The sequence below is a fragment of the Apus apus genome, chromosome 4, assembly GCF_020740795.1.
Source record: "Apus apus isolate bApuApu2 chromosome 4, bApuApu2.pri.cur, whole genome shotgun sequence".
Classification (NCBI taxonomy): domain Eukaryota; kingdom Metazoa; phylum Chordata; class Aves; order Apodiformes; family Apodidae; genus Apus; species Apus apus.
In genome coordinates, this window is record NC_067285.1 from 91418127 (window position 1) to 91437221 (window position 19095).

General features: G+C 38.4%; 1 protein-coding gene across 1 annotated transcript in view; it reads left to right on the forward strand.

Moving 5' to 3' along the window:
- The window catches only part of SMIM14 (small integral membrane protein 14), a 45138-nt gene extending 26992 nt beyond the window's left edge, over positions 1-18146 (forward strand). Inside the window, exons 3-5 of the mRNA XM_051618755.1 lie at positions 6697-6745; positions 14259-14407; positions 15008-18146. Coding sequence (XP_051474715.1) covers positions 6697-6745; positions 14259-14407; positions 15008-15040 — 231 coding nt within the window. The 3' untranslated portion in view covers positions 15041-18146. The remainder of the gene's footprint in view (positions 1-6696; positions 6746-14258; positions 14408-15007) is intronic.
- Positions 18147-19095: the final 949 nt, after the last annotated feature.

The following is a 19095-nucleotide window of genomic DNA, read 5'->3' on the forward strand; positions in this document are numbered from 1 at the left end:
GATTGAGCAAGGCAGTGTTCAGTTTTCACTTGTTTGTTCCTCTAAGAGGATAGTTTAAAAGACAATTTAATTCCATCAGTATGTCCTTCTTTCCCCCCTTATTTTTCTTACTTCTTGTGGCCAGCTTGTAGCAGAATAATGCATGTAGGTGTCATTTTTTGCATCTTTAAATCTGAACTCTACAGATAATGCTACAATTCAATTTGCAGCCTGGCTTGTATTTAGGACTGGCCTATCCTACTATAGCAATTTATTTATCATTCTGTTTACTAAATCATTTGTATACTTTGAACAGAACAGATGTGGCTGCCAAGAAAGCTTAAACAGTAATTTAATTACCCAGAAGCATGAGAATGTAATCAGGAGTATGCCATAGTGTTGTCATCTTCTGGCATCATTGGAGAGAAAAACCAGAGCTTACAACTGGTCTAAATTGCAAAAAAGTATTTTCACAAGGGATGATATTTTGCCCTTGCTATCACAAAAAAATTTATGTCAACAGTCTATAATTCCATTTTAAATTTACTTTTATTCATGGTATAAATGACTGTATCAAGTTAGTTATCTGTCCTTGCTTTCCGTGTTATCTCCTTTTCTCCTCATTGCCAACATTATCCGTTTCTGTTCTCTTATCTTTGTGCCTAATTTATCTGTTTCTTTCACACATTTCTCTGGGCTTTCTTCCATCACAATTTTTTTGTAGGGAGGTCTTTTCCTGACCAGGCGCATGAACTTGCTAATCTTTCATTAATGTCTTTTCTGAGGATTTATTTCTGCTTTGAGCTGCCTCAAAAGTTACTCTAAAAGGCAATTATTTTAATTATCCCTACATAAAGAATGTATTTTCATCTCATCTGCCATTCACACTAGACTTCATCGATCATTGCGCTGTTCCTGCCACTAGTCCTTTTCTTCTTGTTTTTCTACCTCTTTATTACAACATTTCTGGAGCTGGAAAGTGCTTTCGGACAGGGATATCCCATTACTTCTTCTGAAAAATGCCAAACTAGTGAGCTGTCTGATCATTGCTATCTTCCTGATATATGTATGCTTTGTGTTTGTTATTTGTTTCTTGGCGGGTTTTTTTAGCTATTAAATAATACACTTAAGTGTTCATACTGGGTAGGAACTCTTAATCTTTTTTTCAGGCAAGATGCTACTGACTTTAATTAAAAAGAGCAGAAATTGCAGGACCAGCCCCAGGATTTGTGAGATTGTTGAACTCTGGGGTAGCAAATTCTGAAAACTCATTTGAAGAGTTTCAGAGAAGTCCCCTGAAGAGGAAGCAAGAGCATTGACGCAAGAGCAAGTTACTGTGAAGGCAGTCAGAAGTCTGAATTTCCTTCTCCACGGTAGCTATCTGTGATGAGTGGTAAATGCAAAGTAGCTTAACGTCTTTCATGGGAAGACTGAAATTATCCCAGTGGCTGAGGTCACTGTATTGGAAAAACAAGTTCTCTGTTTAGCTAGATGAAGCTGTTCCACTGGGCTTGCTATTTCCCTTGGACTTCAGTGATTTTGTGGAGCATCTAACATGCAGTAGAGGTTCACACCTTGTTTTCACCACACAGTGGCATGTTTGTGTGCCTGTAGTGGGTTTCCATGAAAAATTAGAGACTTTACTTACTCTAGTGACTTCACAAAAAAGTTTCCTGAGTCTGATAGCAATGTGACTGTTCACATTTTGTTCATAGCTGGGGATTGTGAAAAATGGTGGCTCTCACTGCTAAAAACTGTGCAGACTCTATCAGAACATGGCATCTGGTGTAAGAGTAGCAGCAGGACACAGTCACATTTCAGGTATGCTTGATGGGTGGATCCTGTTGATCCACAAGATGGCATATTAAAACTGAACTTTACATATAGTATCAAAGGAGTGGGAGCTAAATACTGTTGTGCTGGTGTGAACTGGGGCTAAAAACTGTGTCTTGGAAAAAGAAAAAAAGAAAAAAAGAAGGAAAGGAAGAACTATTTCAGATTTGATCTGGAAACACATTTTAAATGTGCTTTCTTTATTTTTGCAATGCAAAATTTGAGTGTCATGGGGAAAGAGTGAGGTAAAGCCCTTTTCTGTCTTACCACTAGAATTAACTTGGTTTCTTTTTTTCTTGGCATTGTTTTGTGTTTACATTTGAAATAATGGCAGTAAAAGGATGCTGATTTGCTGTAATTCAGCCACTGGTGCCTCCCAGTTCCCAGAACTTAGGAGAAGCTTCATAGAAACCAAATATTCATATTGACCAAAAGTTCTTATGTTGTGGGGATTATTAATTTAAATTATTTTGACTTATGCTGTTCAAGATTTTAAACGTACTTGGAGGGAATTAAAGCTCACAGCTGTGTTTAAAATAATGTGCATCTGTAGTTAGTATTATTACTTACATTGCCTGCAAGTTTGCTCTGTATTAAAACTGAAAATTTTTTAGCCTTTTTACCTCCCTTTCAGTTTTTGTTCTGTTTACAGTTTGTGTTGAATTCACTTTGGACGATGAAAGATAAATTAGTTCATTTTTTGGCTCACGTGCTCTAAGCCATTTATTCTATTTGGATGACAAAATGCACAGAGAATGTTAAAATTCAGATATAATCCTCGTTATTTAAATAATAGTTTAAAATATTTTTATTTATTCATATATTTAAATAATATTATTTACTTAAATAATAATTTCTATAAATATTTAGTTTTGTAACATTTTTAACTCTATTCTTCTTTTGCTGAATAAGCCCTAGTATTTTGTTTCACTCACCTGATTTCTGTGTTCTTTTTAAGGGCTTGTTCCAGAATAGACTGAAAAACATGAAAGGTTGTTGCTGACTTTAGCAGGTGTCAGATCAGGCAGTCGACTATTAATCTACTGAATTAACATTTTTGACAACACAATCTCTGAAAGATGAATAAACCCAAACACACCATTAGTAATACTGCTTTTTCATAGAATCTAGAACTATTCAGATTGGAAAAGTCCCTTGGGATCACCGAGTCCAACCATCATCCCTACTCTACAAAGTTCTCCCCTAAACCCTAAACCATATCCACCAACACCACATCCAAACGACCCTTAAACACATCCAGGGATGGTGACTCAGCCACCTCCCTGGGCAGCCTATTCCAGTGTCTAACCACTATCTCTGTGAAGAAATTTTTCCTAATGTCCAGTCTAAACCTCCCCTGTTGCAGCTTGAAGCCATTCCCTCTTGTTCTGTCACTGATTACTTACGAAAAGAGACCAGCACCAACCTCTCTACAGTGACCTTTCAGGTAGTTGTAGAGACTGATGAGGTCTCCCCTCATCCTCACTGTATTTCTAGTACAAGCCAGGATGCCATTGGCTTTCTTGGCCACCTGGGCACACTGCTGGCTCATATTCAGCTGCTTGTCAATGAGAACCCCCAGGTCCTTTTCTGTCAGACACTTTCAAGCCACACTTCCCCAAGCCTGTAGTGTTGCCTGGGGTTGTTGTGGCCCAAGTGCAGGACCCGGCACTTGGCCTTGTTGAAGCCCAGACCATTAACATTTGCCCAAGGATCTGATCTGTCCAAGTCTCTCTGTAGAGCCTCCCTATCCTCATGCAGATCAACACTCCCACCTAGCTTGGTGTCATCTGCAAACTTACTGATGATACACTCTATGTCCTTATCAAGATCATCAATAAAGATGTTAAACTTTTAAGTATGTAAGAGTTAACATATTCTAAGAATTACTTCTCTATTCAGATTTTTCTCATCTCATCAATTATGTTGAGTTCCCAGTCTGAAAAATTTACTATATTTGAAAAGTCTTTTTGAGGGTTTTGTTGAGAAGAAGGAAGGTCTGGTTTGACTTTTCACTATTATTCCACTTCCATCTTAACTCGCCCTTTACACTGCAACAGAAAATCCGAATACAAAGGACAGTTCCTAATAATTGCTCTTTTTTCAGTTACCTGATGATTGGAATGTCTCACATTGAATTTTTTTTTCTAACACTTGCTATGTCCCTTAAGGGACTAGTTATCAAGGGAGAGCTAACTGGTAGAAGGGGCATTTTTGTTTAGGCAAAAGGCATTACCTTTCCCAGCCATTCAACTTGCATAAGCTTTTCATACACGTACCAGAATTGTTTCTCATCTTTTGTCTAGTTGAGTGACCACAAGGGATCAGATTTGTATTGGGTTGCAAAGCTAGGAGGAACTAGTTCACCCAAGTGAATTGAGAAAAACCTATTTTTACTGCTGCTTGTTTTCCATGTTCTGCCATGTTTCATCCCAGGAGAATACACAAGCCTGCCACTGAGCTGTTCAAAATGTTCAAAACAGATTTGTAACCTGGCTTCCTGACTGTACAGAGTCCGCTCTCCTACAGCTTCTGCTTGTGAAGTACTCAGGTTTTGCACATGCTTGTAGTCAGGAGGGCAGTGAGCATGGGAAGATATTTGAGTGTGGTTTTTACTGTGTGATCTGTGGCTTCTTAAATCCTATTTGAGTCTATGGGTGGTCCTGTTCTGACCAAATCTTCTACAGCACAGGTAGTTTTCAGAAAACATTTTAATATTACCCAGAATAGTTAATAAATATTTCTAAGAAATAATTGTATTGCTGGATATGAATATAGCAGAGACTATGAGGTGTAATTTTTTTAGGTGGGATCTCTAAATCTGAATGATTATATGATTATATACTGTTTTCAATTTAGAGCAATTTAATCCAAATTCTTAAAAATACAGGTTTTTTATACTTTTCACTTGTAACTGTTTTACAACATGATTTGAGGTTTCAAATACTACCTTGTACAATTAGTTTCTAAATTCCCATGAAAAAAATGAATGTTTGTTGTCCAGGCTCTCTGGAGAGCACAGTCCTGTTATCAGACAGGTGGCTCTGTCCTTTGTAAAGGTTCCTCTGTACATTGTTCCTCCATACATAAGTAGACTTTTTTCCTTATCAGCAGGAAAGAGCATTTTTTCAGCAGAGATCTTTAGAGCAACTCTTAATGGTATTTTTCTTAAGACTGCTTGCTTGTAATATTTCTGTCATTGGTGTTTCCAGCATTACTTTTCATTCTAAGCTGTTGGAGCTTGTCCTGTTTTTTGAGAAGTCACCAAGCATGCATATAGGATAAAACTCAGTATCTGAGTGCACCCCCTGGGCACGCAAAATCTCAGGTATTTAATACTTTTTGTGTCTTGATCAAGTGGCCTGCTACATCAACGGGTATTTCCAGACAGTGTGGAGGCTTTTCATGAAGAAATGGTCAAGGGGACAGTGAAGGACATCGCATGGTGTGATCGTGGTCACCCCTGAAACCACTCTTCAGGAAAGGCCAACTGTAGCCATAACACCACACTGTTGTTGTTAAACAGGCGTCTCTGGTGGTTAACATGTTCATGTCAGTCAAAGCTGGAGCTTTTGGGGTTTTTTTGTAGCAGTGGAAGCCCACTTGGTAGGCAAGTCCAGGAAGAGAAAGCACCCACACCATTTTTTGAGATGGCTTTTATAGAAACATTAATTTCATGGTTTAAAAAAAGTTGTATTTGGACAGAGTGTAAGACTTAGAATGGGAGATAGCTGATCCTGCAGCTGGAACACCCCAAGGCAGTGTTGCCTATTTGGGCAGGCTGGATATGCTGTATGAGTCGTAGCCATCCAGGGGACAGAGGGGTAACTAGATGTGATGTGCTTGTTGATATGTACGATGTTTCTTAGCATGTGCCTTTCCATTCTGGGCATCATTCCATCTTGAAGAGTAGCTGCAAACTGTTTTTTACAGAGTAGAGACTATAAATTAATCTCCTTCCAGGATTAAACCCTTATACAAACAGAAGGTAAGTATGTCGCTGATCTCTTTAAAATGTGGGTATAGTGATACCCAGTTTTCCCAGATCAGAAACCTCTCCGTCAGATATTCCAAATTAGTGCTATTGTTGATGTAAAAAGTCCTCTTTGAGAATGACTTCCTAAGTTTCAAAGTAAAATGAACTTTACTTTTATATAAGAAGGGCAGGAAATATGCATAGTTTGATAGATTTATTTTTTTAATAAGGTAAATAGAAGTATTTTTTATTACCCTTGCTGCTGTTTTTAACTACAGAAATAGCTGAAAGGTTAAATCCATATTTCCAGTACTTCCTAATGAACTTATTTGTAGTCTCAGTAAATTTGCTAGCAGATCTTAATATATGAAGGAAAGAAAGAATGTGATCAATCTCAAATTACATTTTTTTCTTTGTCAAATTCATCAGTCATTGGAAATTATTATAATAAACTAAGGAGCTTAAACTTTTCCAAATGTCTTCCTCCTTCAGTTGCTCATCTGTTTCCTTGATGTGTTTTGCGTATTATGACTACATAGAGAAAATAATTTGTGCCAATACAAGGGGAAATTTGGGTTCTTCTCTTTCATTTGTTTATTTATGCTGATAGTAAACAGATAAGCCTGTTATGACAAGCAGTGTTGGGATTTGTGACACTACCATGACATAAAACCTGTGAAAAATCAAATACCCATTCTAACCAAAGCATTGTGACAGTTCTGTACTTTTTAAAAACTCTTATTATTAATCAGTGTAGTTTATGTAAGCAAGGGAAGAACCTATTTCCATATTACAGCATATTATATCCCATCCATTTAACCTCTCTGTGTCCCATAAAGAATAAAGATTTTGGTAGAAGCTGACCGAGTCTCATTGCTGAGTGTCATGCCTTTCTTTTTCTGTTTCAGCTAAGACAATCCCAGTCGTACTGCACAGACACAGAATGCCTTCAGGAATGTGAGTAACTGTTGATATCAGATGCATAGAAGTAAAATAAACACTAGTAATTAAAATACAGTTAGACTGGTCTTTAAAATGCAGCAGGTGATATAATGTTATAGGAACGTATTACACAAAATCAAATACTACAGTGCTAAACTTGTTATGTGGGGATGTATTCCTGTGTATTTGTGATGCAGATTAACATTTGTACATTTGAAGCATTGTATGGAAGTGGCAGTGGTGAGCAGGCTGGAGGTATCAATATACCAGCATGACCATCGATTGTGCCCCAAGCATTACTGAATCTTACCATGATCTGCAAATAGGATTACTTCCATTTTTCCCTAAGGAGAAAATTTGGAGGTGGCTTTATTAGTCCTCCTTAGTCATAGCAGCCTAACCAGTGAAGACTGGATATTCAGCACAGACCCCCACATATACACATGTTCATGGCTGGGGCTGAGTAACTTGCTATCAGTACAGCTTTATCAGCAATACTATCAGTACTGCTTTCCTGCTTTAGTGGGGGAGTTGGACTAGATGATCTCTAGAGGTCCCTTCCAACTCTGATGATTCTGTGATTCTCTACTGTGAACCCTCTACTCCGCTGTGAGGGACACGAGATTCCCCACCAGCTCTGACTGATAAGTTGTCATACACTGTGACTGCACTTCTGTTTGACTCGATGGCTGTGTAGTTAATGAAGAAGAGTACTGATGAGTACACTTCCTTGAAATTTGCTGTGAAATGCATAAAAAAACCCTCCCAAATGGGGAATGTATCTAGAACAGTCAGTCGTTACCAACATGGGCAGGGAAGCAGAGCTGCAGAGAGGTTATGCAGTAATGTAGGCTTGCCCTGAGGCTCTCTGTTTGCACTTTTCATGGTCTAGAGGGAACGTTGCCAAATGTTTATAAATAAAAATGAAGTGGATCTGTTTTTCCTGTATTGCTTTACCAATTGAGCATATGAATGGACCCAATTAGCCTGCATCAGCACTACTATAATGCTCGGAGGGAGCAGGGAGCACTTCATCAGTGTTCTTGGAAGAAGGAGCTACTGGTGCCTGTCTTGTACAGGTGTAGGAGCAGTGAAGTCAGGGTTTCCAGTATGGTGGGGAAAGAGCTTGCTTTCATTCACTCTCATGTTCCTTCCTCTTCACTCCCCAGTAAAACCTGTTTAGAGGTGGGCATCTAGCTTGGACTTGCACTGTACACTCCCATTGTGAAACAGTCCCAGAGTAATTTCTGTGTTGGGCTGAAGGAAAAAAGCTATCCCAGATATAACCCCTGAAAAAAAAAAAAAGTGGGATGCACATGTTCCATAACAGTGCTGCTGGCTTTACCCTTTCTTTATGGGCCTTCCAAGTTAGGCTGTGTGACTTCCAGCCCCCCTCCTCTCCTGAATGCACCTGTCATAGGGCAGACAATTCGATCTCCTACACCTTAGACATCAATATGTGGTTTGTTTGTTGTTGTTTTTTTTAAACCACAGGCATGTAGGAAAAGGAAAGAGGTAGGTGACAGGGGACATAATATATTCCATATTAGAATTAGGCACAGTCAGGCTGTGCAGCTTTCTGAACTTTAGCCCACAATCAAAACCAAGCGATCGTAAGTCATTCTTACTCAAGCCTTTGGAGTCTTGGCTCCTCGATATTTATGAAGCTCTTAGGCTGAAGACTGTGGAAATTCACAAGTTCTGTTATGTGTGGGCACAAAGCTTGTGGGATAGCTTTCATGCTAGTGAGCTATAGTGCAGTGGGGACGTGAATGTTGCAGCAAATAGCTTTCCATCCTGAAAGAGATCCAATAACTGTGCAGATGCAAGCAATTTGGCAGCAAGTGTTCCAAACCAGTGGTTTGTTTCAAAAACCAAAGCAAAAATTATAGACTAAATGCTCTCCTACTTTATTATATTGCCTTAAATTTAGTTTCAGCAAAGGTATTTTTCTGCTGATGCAGTGACACCAACTGCTGATTTGTCAGATTATTTTGTGATGCTTCTGTTACTCTGTGCTTAGGCCACCATGAGCTCTGTACGACTCCCAGCAGTCAAAGGCAAAAACAAACACATTGAGCCTGGAGAAGCTTCTAGAGATGTTTTCAGAGACAGATTAAAACATTTCTTGGCTAGTCTTCTGACCATTGCTTCATCCTGTTCTGATGAGCTATACTGTGATGAGGTTATGTTTGAGGTGGATCTCCTCTTCCTTAGATTCCACAGCTTCATTTCCTGTAACTTGCTGACTTTGATTCCTCATTTCAGGACTTTGATATGAAGAAGCTTGTTTCACTCCCACTTGTTTGCTCATTCCCTGTATTTGGTCTTCCTTCTGGAAGAGCAACTGGGAGTGTTGTCATACACAGATTCTTAAGTTGCAAGGTTGTGGAATAACTGATGAGATGTATGTGGTTTTGTTTTGGGAAGCATCAGGGCTGTGGTTCAGCCAGTGTCACAGCAGCATCATGTGTTATGCTATTGCTACCAGCTGGAAGCTATCAGAAACACCCTGCATTGGTTCTTCCTGAACACACTTTGTTTTTTCAACCCTTGATTTCAGGGGTTTTTTTTAGAACTTTGGAGCCAGATCAAAGTGGTATCACCAAGACTTCCTAGTTCACAATTTTGTTTTATTAGCTGTACATTTTTATTTATAGTCATTAGCACAAGATATTGTAGTGACTACCCTGCAGAGAGTTTACTGCCAGGGTCTCGATGAGTGCTTTTGGATTTGTACTCCTACATACAGCAGGATATGAGCACTGCTCCAGAGAGCATTTGGGCACTCTGCTTGATGGCTGTTCATCTGCTGACTCTCCATCCGAGTATCTGCTGCGATGGTAAAGCATGTATCAGAGGCTGATGACTGTTCCCTCCACTTCAGTGGGTGCCTTGGAGAAAAAAGGCTGCAAGTTTTGAATATGCAACACATCTAATATTCTGCTAGGATTGTTTATGCACAGCAAATCAGCAGCTCTTACAGTTTCCCTTGAAATGAGGAATAAGCCATAATTATTTTCTGAATTCTGTCTAATGCAAGTGGAGCAGGGAAGATTTCTCTGAAGTGTGTTGCAGTTGCAACATCAGCAGTTCATCCAGCCCAGGGAGGATCCCCAGCTGGTACTCAGCTGCTCTAATGACTCTTGGCCCTTCACAGTCAGCCTTCTATGTCAAAGGAAATGAGGTACCACTGCCTGAGTTTTTAATTCGTATTCTAGCAATTCCCAGATGTTGTGACCTCGATTTACCACATCCATATTTTCAAGGCTATTCTAAGTGCTCTACTAGCTTGTAGTATCGTCAGAGATGACTGTCTCAAATGTCGTCTGCTCTACTTCCAAATTACTATGTCTTTTTAAATGAATGCGTCTCTGTGATTCATCTTGAGTTGTACTCATTAGGGGAGTCACAGCAGCTTAGCCTAACAGCATGGTGTCTGCCAACTTTTCCCTCCCTTTTCTGGTAATTCCCTTCTTCCTTCTTCTGCTTAGGTCCTTTTCGGCTTTCTTCAGTTTCCTTGTCCTGCCTTTGAGAGTGCCAGCTTGCAGGGATTATTATCTGCTGAAGGTCCCACAGGCTCTTTATCTTCCCTGATGATTCATCTGTAGTACCCCTCTCTCTGAATGGTTTCCTACCTTTCTTTCACAGAACAGGCAAGGCTAAAAACACAGTGAAAAAGAGAAGGCAGAAGTCAGAGAGCATGATTTTGCTGTCCTGCATGCAGCTGTTAAACCGTAAAAAGCTGAAGATCCAAAAGATGATATTTCTACCCTAAGAGAGCAGACAAAAAGTACCACATGGAATATACTTTTACAGTAAAAGAAAAGCAGTCTTTTTCGTTAGAGTAAAACCTCACTCTGAATGAAAGCCCTTTCAGAGGAGAAAAAAGTTGATGTAAAGAGTATTGAACAAGGGCATTTATTAATTTCAGTGTTCTATTCTTGATATTTCAGTTGTACAACCAGGAGATGGTTGACCTTTAATGCTTAGAAATTATTTTTACCACTTGTCATTTTAGTAGTTTGTCTGCCTTCTAGTAGAACATTAAACAAGGTGGCCAACATCTGTCACAGAAGATTATTTCTTTCCTTCCAAGAGAATAGTAGTTTAATGTGGCCTAGTCTCTGTTTCTATAGGAAAAAGCAAGCCAAAGAACTGTATCTCTTATAAGGAGCAATGAGATAAGATTCACCATAGTCATTAGCTCCCAGAGGAGTTTATCCCACAGTCTCAGACCAGCCCCTCGTAAACCTTTCTCCAGGTCAGAAATGATTCAAACGGGATGTAAAAACATGCCAGGTAACCAAAGGGGCAAAACTGCTCACAGGCTTCATTCAGAAGTACATGAGCCCAGGTGACCAGATACTCTGAAAATACAGACCTTGGGCTGGATTTGGTGTTGTGTGGAAAGGCAGGCTAGAGACTGTAAGTTTCCTGTCACTCAGTGACACAGAAGTATGTACTGCTACATTCTGTACTAGTTGGTGTCTCCCAGACACTGGAGGCTAATAACCAGATCCATCCATCAAAATTAATGGTGGTGGGGAAATTAATCTGTGAGGTCAGAAAAGGACAATCTTCTAGTCATCTGGAAATATTAAAAAATACAATCCACAGGTCCTTTTATAGGATAGCCCTTTTTTCGTCAGGGAATCAAAAAAGCATTTCTAAATTACCTGCAAAGATATGAATTTTAGGTAAAGCACTGAGGTTGTGAACTCTTAAAAATAATTTTTTTTTCTTCTACCCAACAGCATAAATCCCATCCTACTTGGCTTCAGTTTCACTCAACTGTTCTATATCCATAAGATTTTTTTTTCTGATGATTTTGTGATCTCAGTGATGGTGGTCTTTGTAGCAAAAGATTGTTGTCTTCTACATATTATTGCTCCCAGTAGCTGAAACAGGTTCTTGTTTGTTCTCTTGGTTTGTGATGAAAAGCTTTGAAAAGTGTGATTCACCCCAGTTATGTGAGATTCTGCTTATCCTCCTCTCCTTATGTTAAGACATTAATGTAACATATTCTGAAATATCTCACATGCTTATTAAAACACATGGTCATTTGTGAGAGATAGGGCTTTAATGGCACTTGAATAGTGTAGACAGTGTTGTGTGTGTTCTATTATCTGGCATGAGTTGGGTAGGTGGTACAGGGCCAAGCTGTTGTCCTGCTTAACTTAGTTTAGAACATGTTTCAGCACACTTGCTTCCATCCAAACTGAATTACAATGCAGGCTAGATAGAAATTGTGTCTTGCACGAATGCCTGTGGTTTCCCTGTGGTTCCTTCTGCTCCCCATAGCATGAGCTGACCTAGCAGTATTTACATATGCCAACTTTTGTTTAACTATGGACCCTAAGTGCCCTATGGTTGAGCAAAAAGTGTAGAAGGCAGCTTGACTAGTTTCTGTTTCTCTGCATATTGTGAGGAATCCAGCCTAACAGGTGATCTGAATGTTCAGTGTTCTACTGAACATACATGTCAAAGCAGATACCTAAGGCTGTCTTATGTGCTGCTGAAAGTAGTCTCAGGGGGGCTATAAAGCCCCCAAATAAAGCACTTGTTCTTTTCATGCTGGATTATATGCTGCTTCACTGGATTGCATATATATAGGTGATCCAAGATTTAAAATACTGATATATCATGTTAACACCAATTACAAGTCTAAACTAATACTTGCACAATTCCATATGCTTTCTGAATCCATTATATCTTAATGTTTCATTAATTAGAGGCTGTAGCATTCTCATTTATTTTCTTTGCACTATACCTTGTCCTCATACACAGCCATTTATTCACTTAGATCTCCAGAAGAGCTGTCACTTGTATATACTTCCAGTCGTAAAATTCCTCTGCCTTAGCAAATTCTGTAGTTCTGAAATGTCTGTCTTTTGGACATTTAAAAGGCAAGAGCTGCATGGCAGTTTCATTTGCTCATACAAGATAAAGGTGTTGTTTGTGCTTTGACAAGCATGAACTTCCATAATACATGTTTTTTCTTCTTTGACATTTTGAGTGCATGTGATGTTGGTAAAGGACATCGGTCTGACAGCCCCAACTTGTGAAGTCTTATTCACAGAGCAGCAGTGTTGTGAATGGTGTAGCTTCACCTTCCCCACAGTGCCCCTCTGCTCTGTCTTAGCTGTGTTATGAAGAAACCACTTTCACAGAAGAGCCTGTGTTAAAAATACTACTCTGTAGGGCAGTGATGAGAATGGTTCTTTGGTATCAGCATTAACCTTCGAGGAAATAACTGACTTCAGCAGTTCACTGGATATCTAGCAAATGTTAAATAAGAGCAGCTTCCAGCTGGTACTGAATCCAGACTTGACTGAATGAGGTGATCCAGATGAGTTAACTGAAAAATCTGATGGATATGGGTATCTGTGGAATTTCCAGATGTTAAAGTTTTCAGCTTGAGTAATAAGATAGAGTAGCTCTTCTCTTTCTGAAGGTTATTCATTATACTTTTTATTAATTGCTCTGTATTAATTGATCTGATGGATCATTAATGAAGATGTTAGATCTTTAGATACTATTATAAATGGTACCATGTAAGTACCATAGGTAATTAATGATACATTGATTTACACTTCATTTGACACCATGAGTTACAGTTTGATTATTTGAAATTATGTTTAACAGGAGAAAAGCTGTTGTTTTCAAATATGCCAGTATTTGCAAGGATTTCTTGATCCAAAAAGACTAACCAGCCATTTCCAGTCTGAGGGAATTTTCTCAGCTTTATTTCCATGCTGTGATGTCTCAGCCATTCTGTATTGAAATTAGGTGTAAACTTTTCACTTTGTATTCATGGGCTTCAGTTTTCCATATATCTCCTCAGCATTTTTTCCTCTCCTGACACTTTTTCCTTGATGCTATCAGATGATGCTACCACATGATCTGGATGATCAGTCACAGAGATCTGGCATATTGACTCAGACACTTGTTCCAACAAACTCTCAATAAATAACTTACAGTAGCAAATAAGATTACAACCATTAATTTGCTCCCTTCTTACTAGAATTAGCATGTCCTCTGTATGGGGCCTAACAGTGGATCTAAGCGTTCATCTCTTTAGTCTTACTCTTTTATTTGTTGTAGGCAAAAAACAAACACCAACATACAGATGGGGGGTTTTCCCACAAATGTATTTTGCATCAAGTTTGATTTCTTAAAAAACAAGTTTGATTTCTTAAACATAAAGTGTGTGTTTATCATCTCCAGTTCATTAGGAGTTAATGTGAACTAAGAAATATTCATGAAATATTCTGAGAATGCCAGTGAAATCTTATGAAATATATCCTTTTTTTTCAAAGGGATAAGAAATGTGATTTAAAAACAGTATAACAGTAACCAAGAATTACTTGTCTCAAAGCCAAAAGGAAGGACAAATCAGATAACTCAATTGAAAAAATATTTCAGGGTTTTTTTTTCTGAGGCTTACATTGCATTTTTTATTTCATTTTGGGGAAAGAACTCTGCTGTCAATCTGTGTTACAACTTGAGTTTTCCTTGTCTATAGTGCCAGGACCAAATCCCTCTGGTGACAATGGCATCAGCTTTGCCATGATAATGATGGCCTGGGTGGTGATTGCGCTTGTCTTATTCTTACTGAGACCTAGTAATCTCAGAGGATCCAACACAGCCGGAAAGCCAACCAGCCCACATAATGTAAGTGTGTCTTAAAAGTGACCTGCAGAGAGACTCTACAATAGCTTACATGCATTTGGTTTTAATACTGACTATCTTATAGTCATTTTTTCCTACTCTTTTTTTCCCTGTGTACTTTTGGAACTCCATTAACGATGAAAATGAGTAAAGCCAAAGTGAAAGCACAAAGAATCACAAAGGCCAGCTGTGAGGCCTGCCATGGGATGGAGCAGGCACAGGAGACAGAGTGTGGGTCAAAATGTCCTCTCGACACCATCTGTCCCTGGTTGGAGCTGCCTCTTGCCTCCTTATGTACAAGGGGGGAATCACAACTTTTACAGAAGCCAGTAAACAAAATCACAGCATGAAACTTAGGAAGATGATCTTTATCCTAGATGTGGAATTACAGCAAAATGCTAATTGATGCAGGAAATGGTACTGTTCTTTTTATTCTCATTTACTCTGAATATTGAGAGAGATGCTGAAAGGTCTTAAAAGAAAGCACAGTGTAACTGTTCTGACTTCTTTTATTGCTAAATCCTCTTACATTAAAGCACTGTTTCTAATCCTGTACATGGGTTGTTTGGTTTTTTTATCCTTTTCCTCCTGCCTTCTTCCTAGGGACAAGAACCACCAGCCCCACCAGTGGACTAGAGTGTTCAGCATTGGAAAAGTTCAGCAGCTAAAACCTTGCACGACCAAATGAACGAAGAGACCAGATTACTCCTAGACTCCATTCAATACTGTTTTCTTTTCTCATTTATATAGAGCAGAATTACCATTCAGCAGTTATCTTCATGAACTGCTTTTAGTGACTTCGATTTTAAGTTAATTTGTGCTACCACAATTCCTAGCAGATTGTCATTTGAATAACGATAAGGCATTGCAGGAGTTTTTTTGGTTGTTACTGTTGCTGCAGACATTCCACTCGGTCTCCTTCTGTTACAAGGTTCCTAATTTCTTTGCAGTGATTTCTGATATGCATTGAAAGAAAAAGAAAAACCCTGTCCTATAATAGTGGAAGGTTTCTGGCCTTTCTTCAGATTAATCCGTATTTTTTCTTCAGTATGCTTTTGAGAGTTATATTATGATTGCAACTACTAGCTTAGTTATGTGGTGAAAAATTGATACTATTTTATATTTGCCCTGGATTCAGAGCAGCTTTTACTCTGGTCTTTGGACCTCTAAAATAGTTTTCAGGATTGTTGGCAAAAGCACGAATTGTCCATTAGAATTATACTCTGTGTGTGTGTGTGTGTGTGTGCAAAGAACTGAATGTGATAATTGCCACTATCAAAGCTTTGACATATATATTGAGAACTTTACACAAAAGATTATACTGCCAAAAAATAAATTAATTTAGTCTTGTTCATTATTAAAATACACATATTATTCAATATATTGTCCAAAAATTTATTGAAAAAATTATTTTGTTTATTTATAGACTTAATGAAAAGAGAAATACAGTGAGAAGAACTTAGTAGAATTTTCTGTTCTGGTATAGTCTTTTGATAACTGGTATCTTAACAAGTTTCTAGCCTTGATTGGACAGGATGAAATAATTCAAGTATGTTACCAAGGTTACCGACTTTTCATATTCAACAAATACTAGGTATTCAGTTTTTTTCACCTGTATGTTATCAACAATTCTTAACATTTCATCCTTATCTACTGATAATTGTAGACTAACAAACTTACAGGTGACTACATATGGCGTGTCTTGTCCCTCTAATATTTGTGTGTGTGGTGTGTTTGTGTGTGCGTGTGTGGCTGTGCACGTACCCGTGCACGTCTCCCGTTGTAGCAAACGGGAATGACTTTTTTTATGTACATTATTTTAAGAACATTTTAAAGATGTACAGAAAAGTAACACTGTATATTTTTCTTGATCAATTGGAAAAATCGATGAGAGTAATGTAAACAACGTTTTTATGTTACCAACATGAAGCTTCTTTCCATAAAGGTCAGTAGAACAGACATATGGGAATTCAAAGCCTTCCTCTACAAACCTTTCATTAAGACTTTAGTTACAGAGCTGAAGGGACTAACTGTTAAGATGCCTAAAGGTTTGTATTAATGGGTCCCAACAAAAATCTCACATCAGATCCAATGGTTGACAGGCGCAGGGTTTTCCTCCTCAGGGTAAATGGCAGGCCAGCCAAGCCTCCTTGTAAAGGTACATAGACCTGAAGAAAGGCTTCTGTAATATGATGTAACTTCCCTTTGAATTTCTGTGGAATAGCATGCTCCCAGGCATAGGAGCATGTGTAAAAAAAAAATTGTAAACAAAAAAGAAGATGATTGGGCCAGATGCTCTCAGAGATGTCAGTGCAGGTCCACGTGAAGCAGTGGAGCTGCAGCAGAGAAGCTGAATTTGTCCTGTGAGGTCTAATGGTGTACAGGCCACAATCACTGTGTAAAGATGTCACTGGGACAGGCAGTCTGACTGTGCTTGCTTTTTGCCTTCTGTGTACATTTAAGTTCAGGATACTGTTTTAAATAGAATAAGTAATACAGCACAATTTTGTTGAACCAACAAGAAAATAGGTATGATCTCCTACAATTACCTCTTCTCCAAGCTTTTTTTTGCCAGAATTCTTCAGTATTGGTTGCATAAAACAGGCTTCCAGTTGATTAAAAAGCCAACTGGAACAGGCTTCAGACAGAGCACTGCTCCTCATCGCATTGACTGGTGAGATTTACAGCAGATGCTCCTCACTTGTGAGGATCGGTCTCGCTTTATTTACATGTCTCTGTATGTATTTGTAAAACCCACCATGTGCACCCAGCTCTGACAGTCTAGGCAAGTGAACTTTTTGCTCAGTGTAATGTTGTGTTTGACATTTAAATGAACTGTCTTTGCTTTAAATTCATTTTAATTGTCCCAGTGATTTCATACATGTATGCGTTCCTCATGTAAATTGCTATTTTAAATTTTCTATGTAAAAGAAAAAAAAACACATTGGAAATATTTTATTGTAAAAGGTTTTATTGAAGAGCCAGGCCACTATCCCACATAAAAATGTAGGCCTTTTAGATTCAGATAATCTTTCCAAGATACAACCTTCAGATCACCACTCTTAATTAAAATTAATTAATTGTAGGACTGTATTTTGCCACTCTTATTCATGTTAAATGGTGCCTTACTCATGAAGTAGTTGCACTGACGTTTGTGGAACTACTCTGAGATAATGTACTAGTAGCAGCTTTAGTAAGGGTGGCAGAAATCTGGCCTTCAGTGATGTACTTTGTGATGAAAAAATTGTATCATGGTTACAGATGTTTATGGTAAATTTTGAGAAGTGTGGAAGAGATTAGAGGTATGTGGAGCTTCAGGATATGATTAATCCTGTAATGAGGGTTTTAGGCTCGGTTAGTGAGAGACTCAAGTTGCAGCAACTTGGGAAATACGGAGGGAAGTTTACAATTATACCTTAGTGTAGAATTTTGTTAAAACAATAGTATTTTTAGAGTCTGCTTAACACAATTATTATACTCTGAAATGAGAAATCATACGTATTCATGTATTGTCTGCAGATCACTTAGCCTTGTAATGTTCATGATTGAAAAAGGAAGAGTGATGATGTGGCGTACCTAATGTAAGTCGGTGGTTTAAAATGTCTGAATTATGCCAAACAAACAATAATCTGTGCCATTTGCAGTTTCCTAGTAATCTTTTACTGAGTACTTGGATTGGGATAAAGGGCTTGTACTATGCACTTTTTATTGACTTAACAAAATAAATAGCAATCATTAGTAACCTTTTGTCTTTCTTTCTTAGTCTTTATATAAGATGTACAACTGCACCAACCCGTACATTTCTAAGGTCTAATCTAAAAATCAGTATCAGTAAAAATAGCATGTAATCTGTGTACATTTTAAAACTTAAATTCCAACTTTTATAATGGGCACTTGCCTTTTGTATGTATCTCAAACAAGTCAGAACAAATTATAAATTGTTTCCAAGGTTTAAGATACTTTGATGACCAACATGGACGTCTCTGCCTTTTGCTCTGCAAAGCAGTTATGCAACATAGGAAGTCAGAAATACTACTGTAAGAAAAGTAATGAGAGAGGCCAATAAAGCCAATTATGTTACTTAATCGTACGTCAAATCCTACTACTTTTGAATTTGCAATCTATTTTCTAATCCCATTTCTTGGCAGTGTTGGACCCAGAGGTGCCCTGAGGAAGAAAGATGGTCCAGTGGATCCAAGGCAGCATGTATAAGTGGCAGAAACCTGCTGCTTCCTTACTGGTCCCACGCAGTGCAGCGCTCTTCTTCCTCCAGCAGCAGAGGATGAAATGCTGAGCGCTGCCTTGGCAGCAGTTCAGACACCAGGGTTGGGATTCCTGTGTTAATCCAGGGGAAAAAAAGGAGAATTCCAGGGGAGCAGTAGGGTTTAAAATAATACACAGCTATCCAGAGATAGTGGTAATAAGTACCAGAGAATCAGAAGAAAGTCTGAATTTATTTTTAGTAATAATAATTAAAAAAGTGATTTAATGACAAATGCTGTAGGCATTTCAGTCAATTTAGAAACTGCATGATCTTAATCAGAGATTCCATTATCATGAAGTGGGTTCCTTGCAAAAATGGGTGACTTACATTCTTTTCTCATTCTACATTTACTTGTTCAGTACCAGCCAACAGCCTACAGTGCAATTCACTGCAAAGACATGGACCTTGGGGTGGGGGAAGAAGCTGA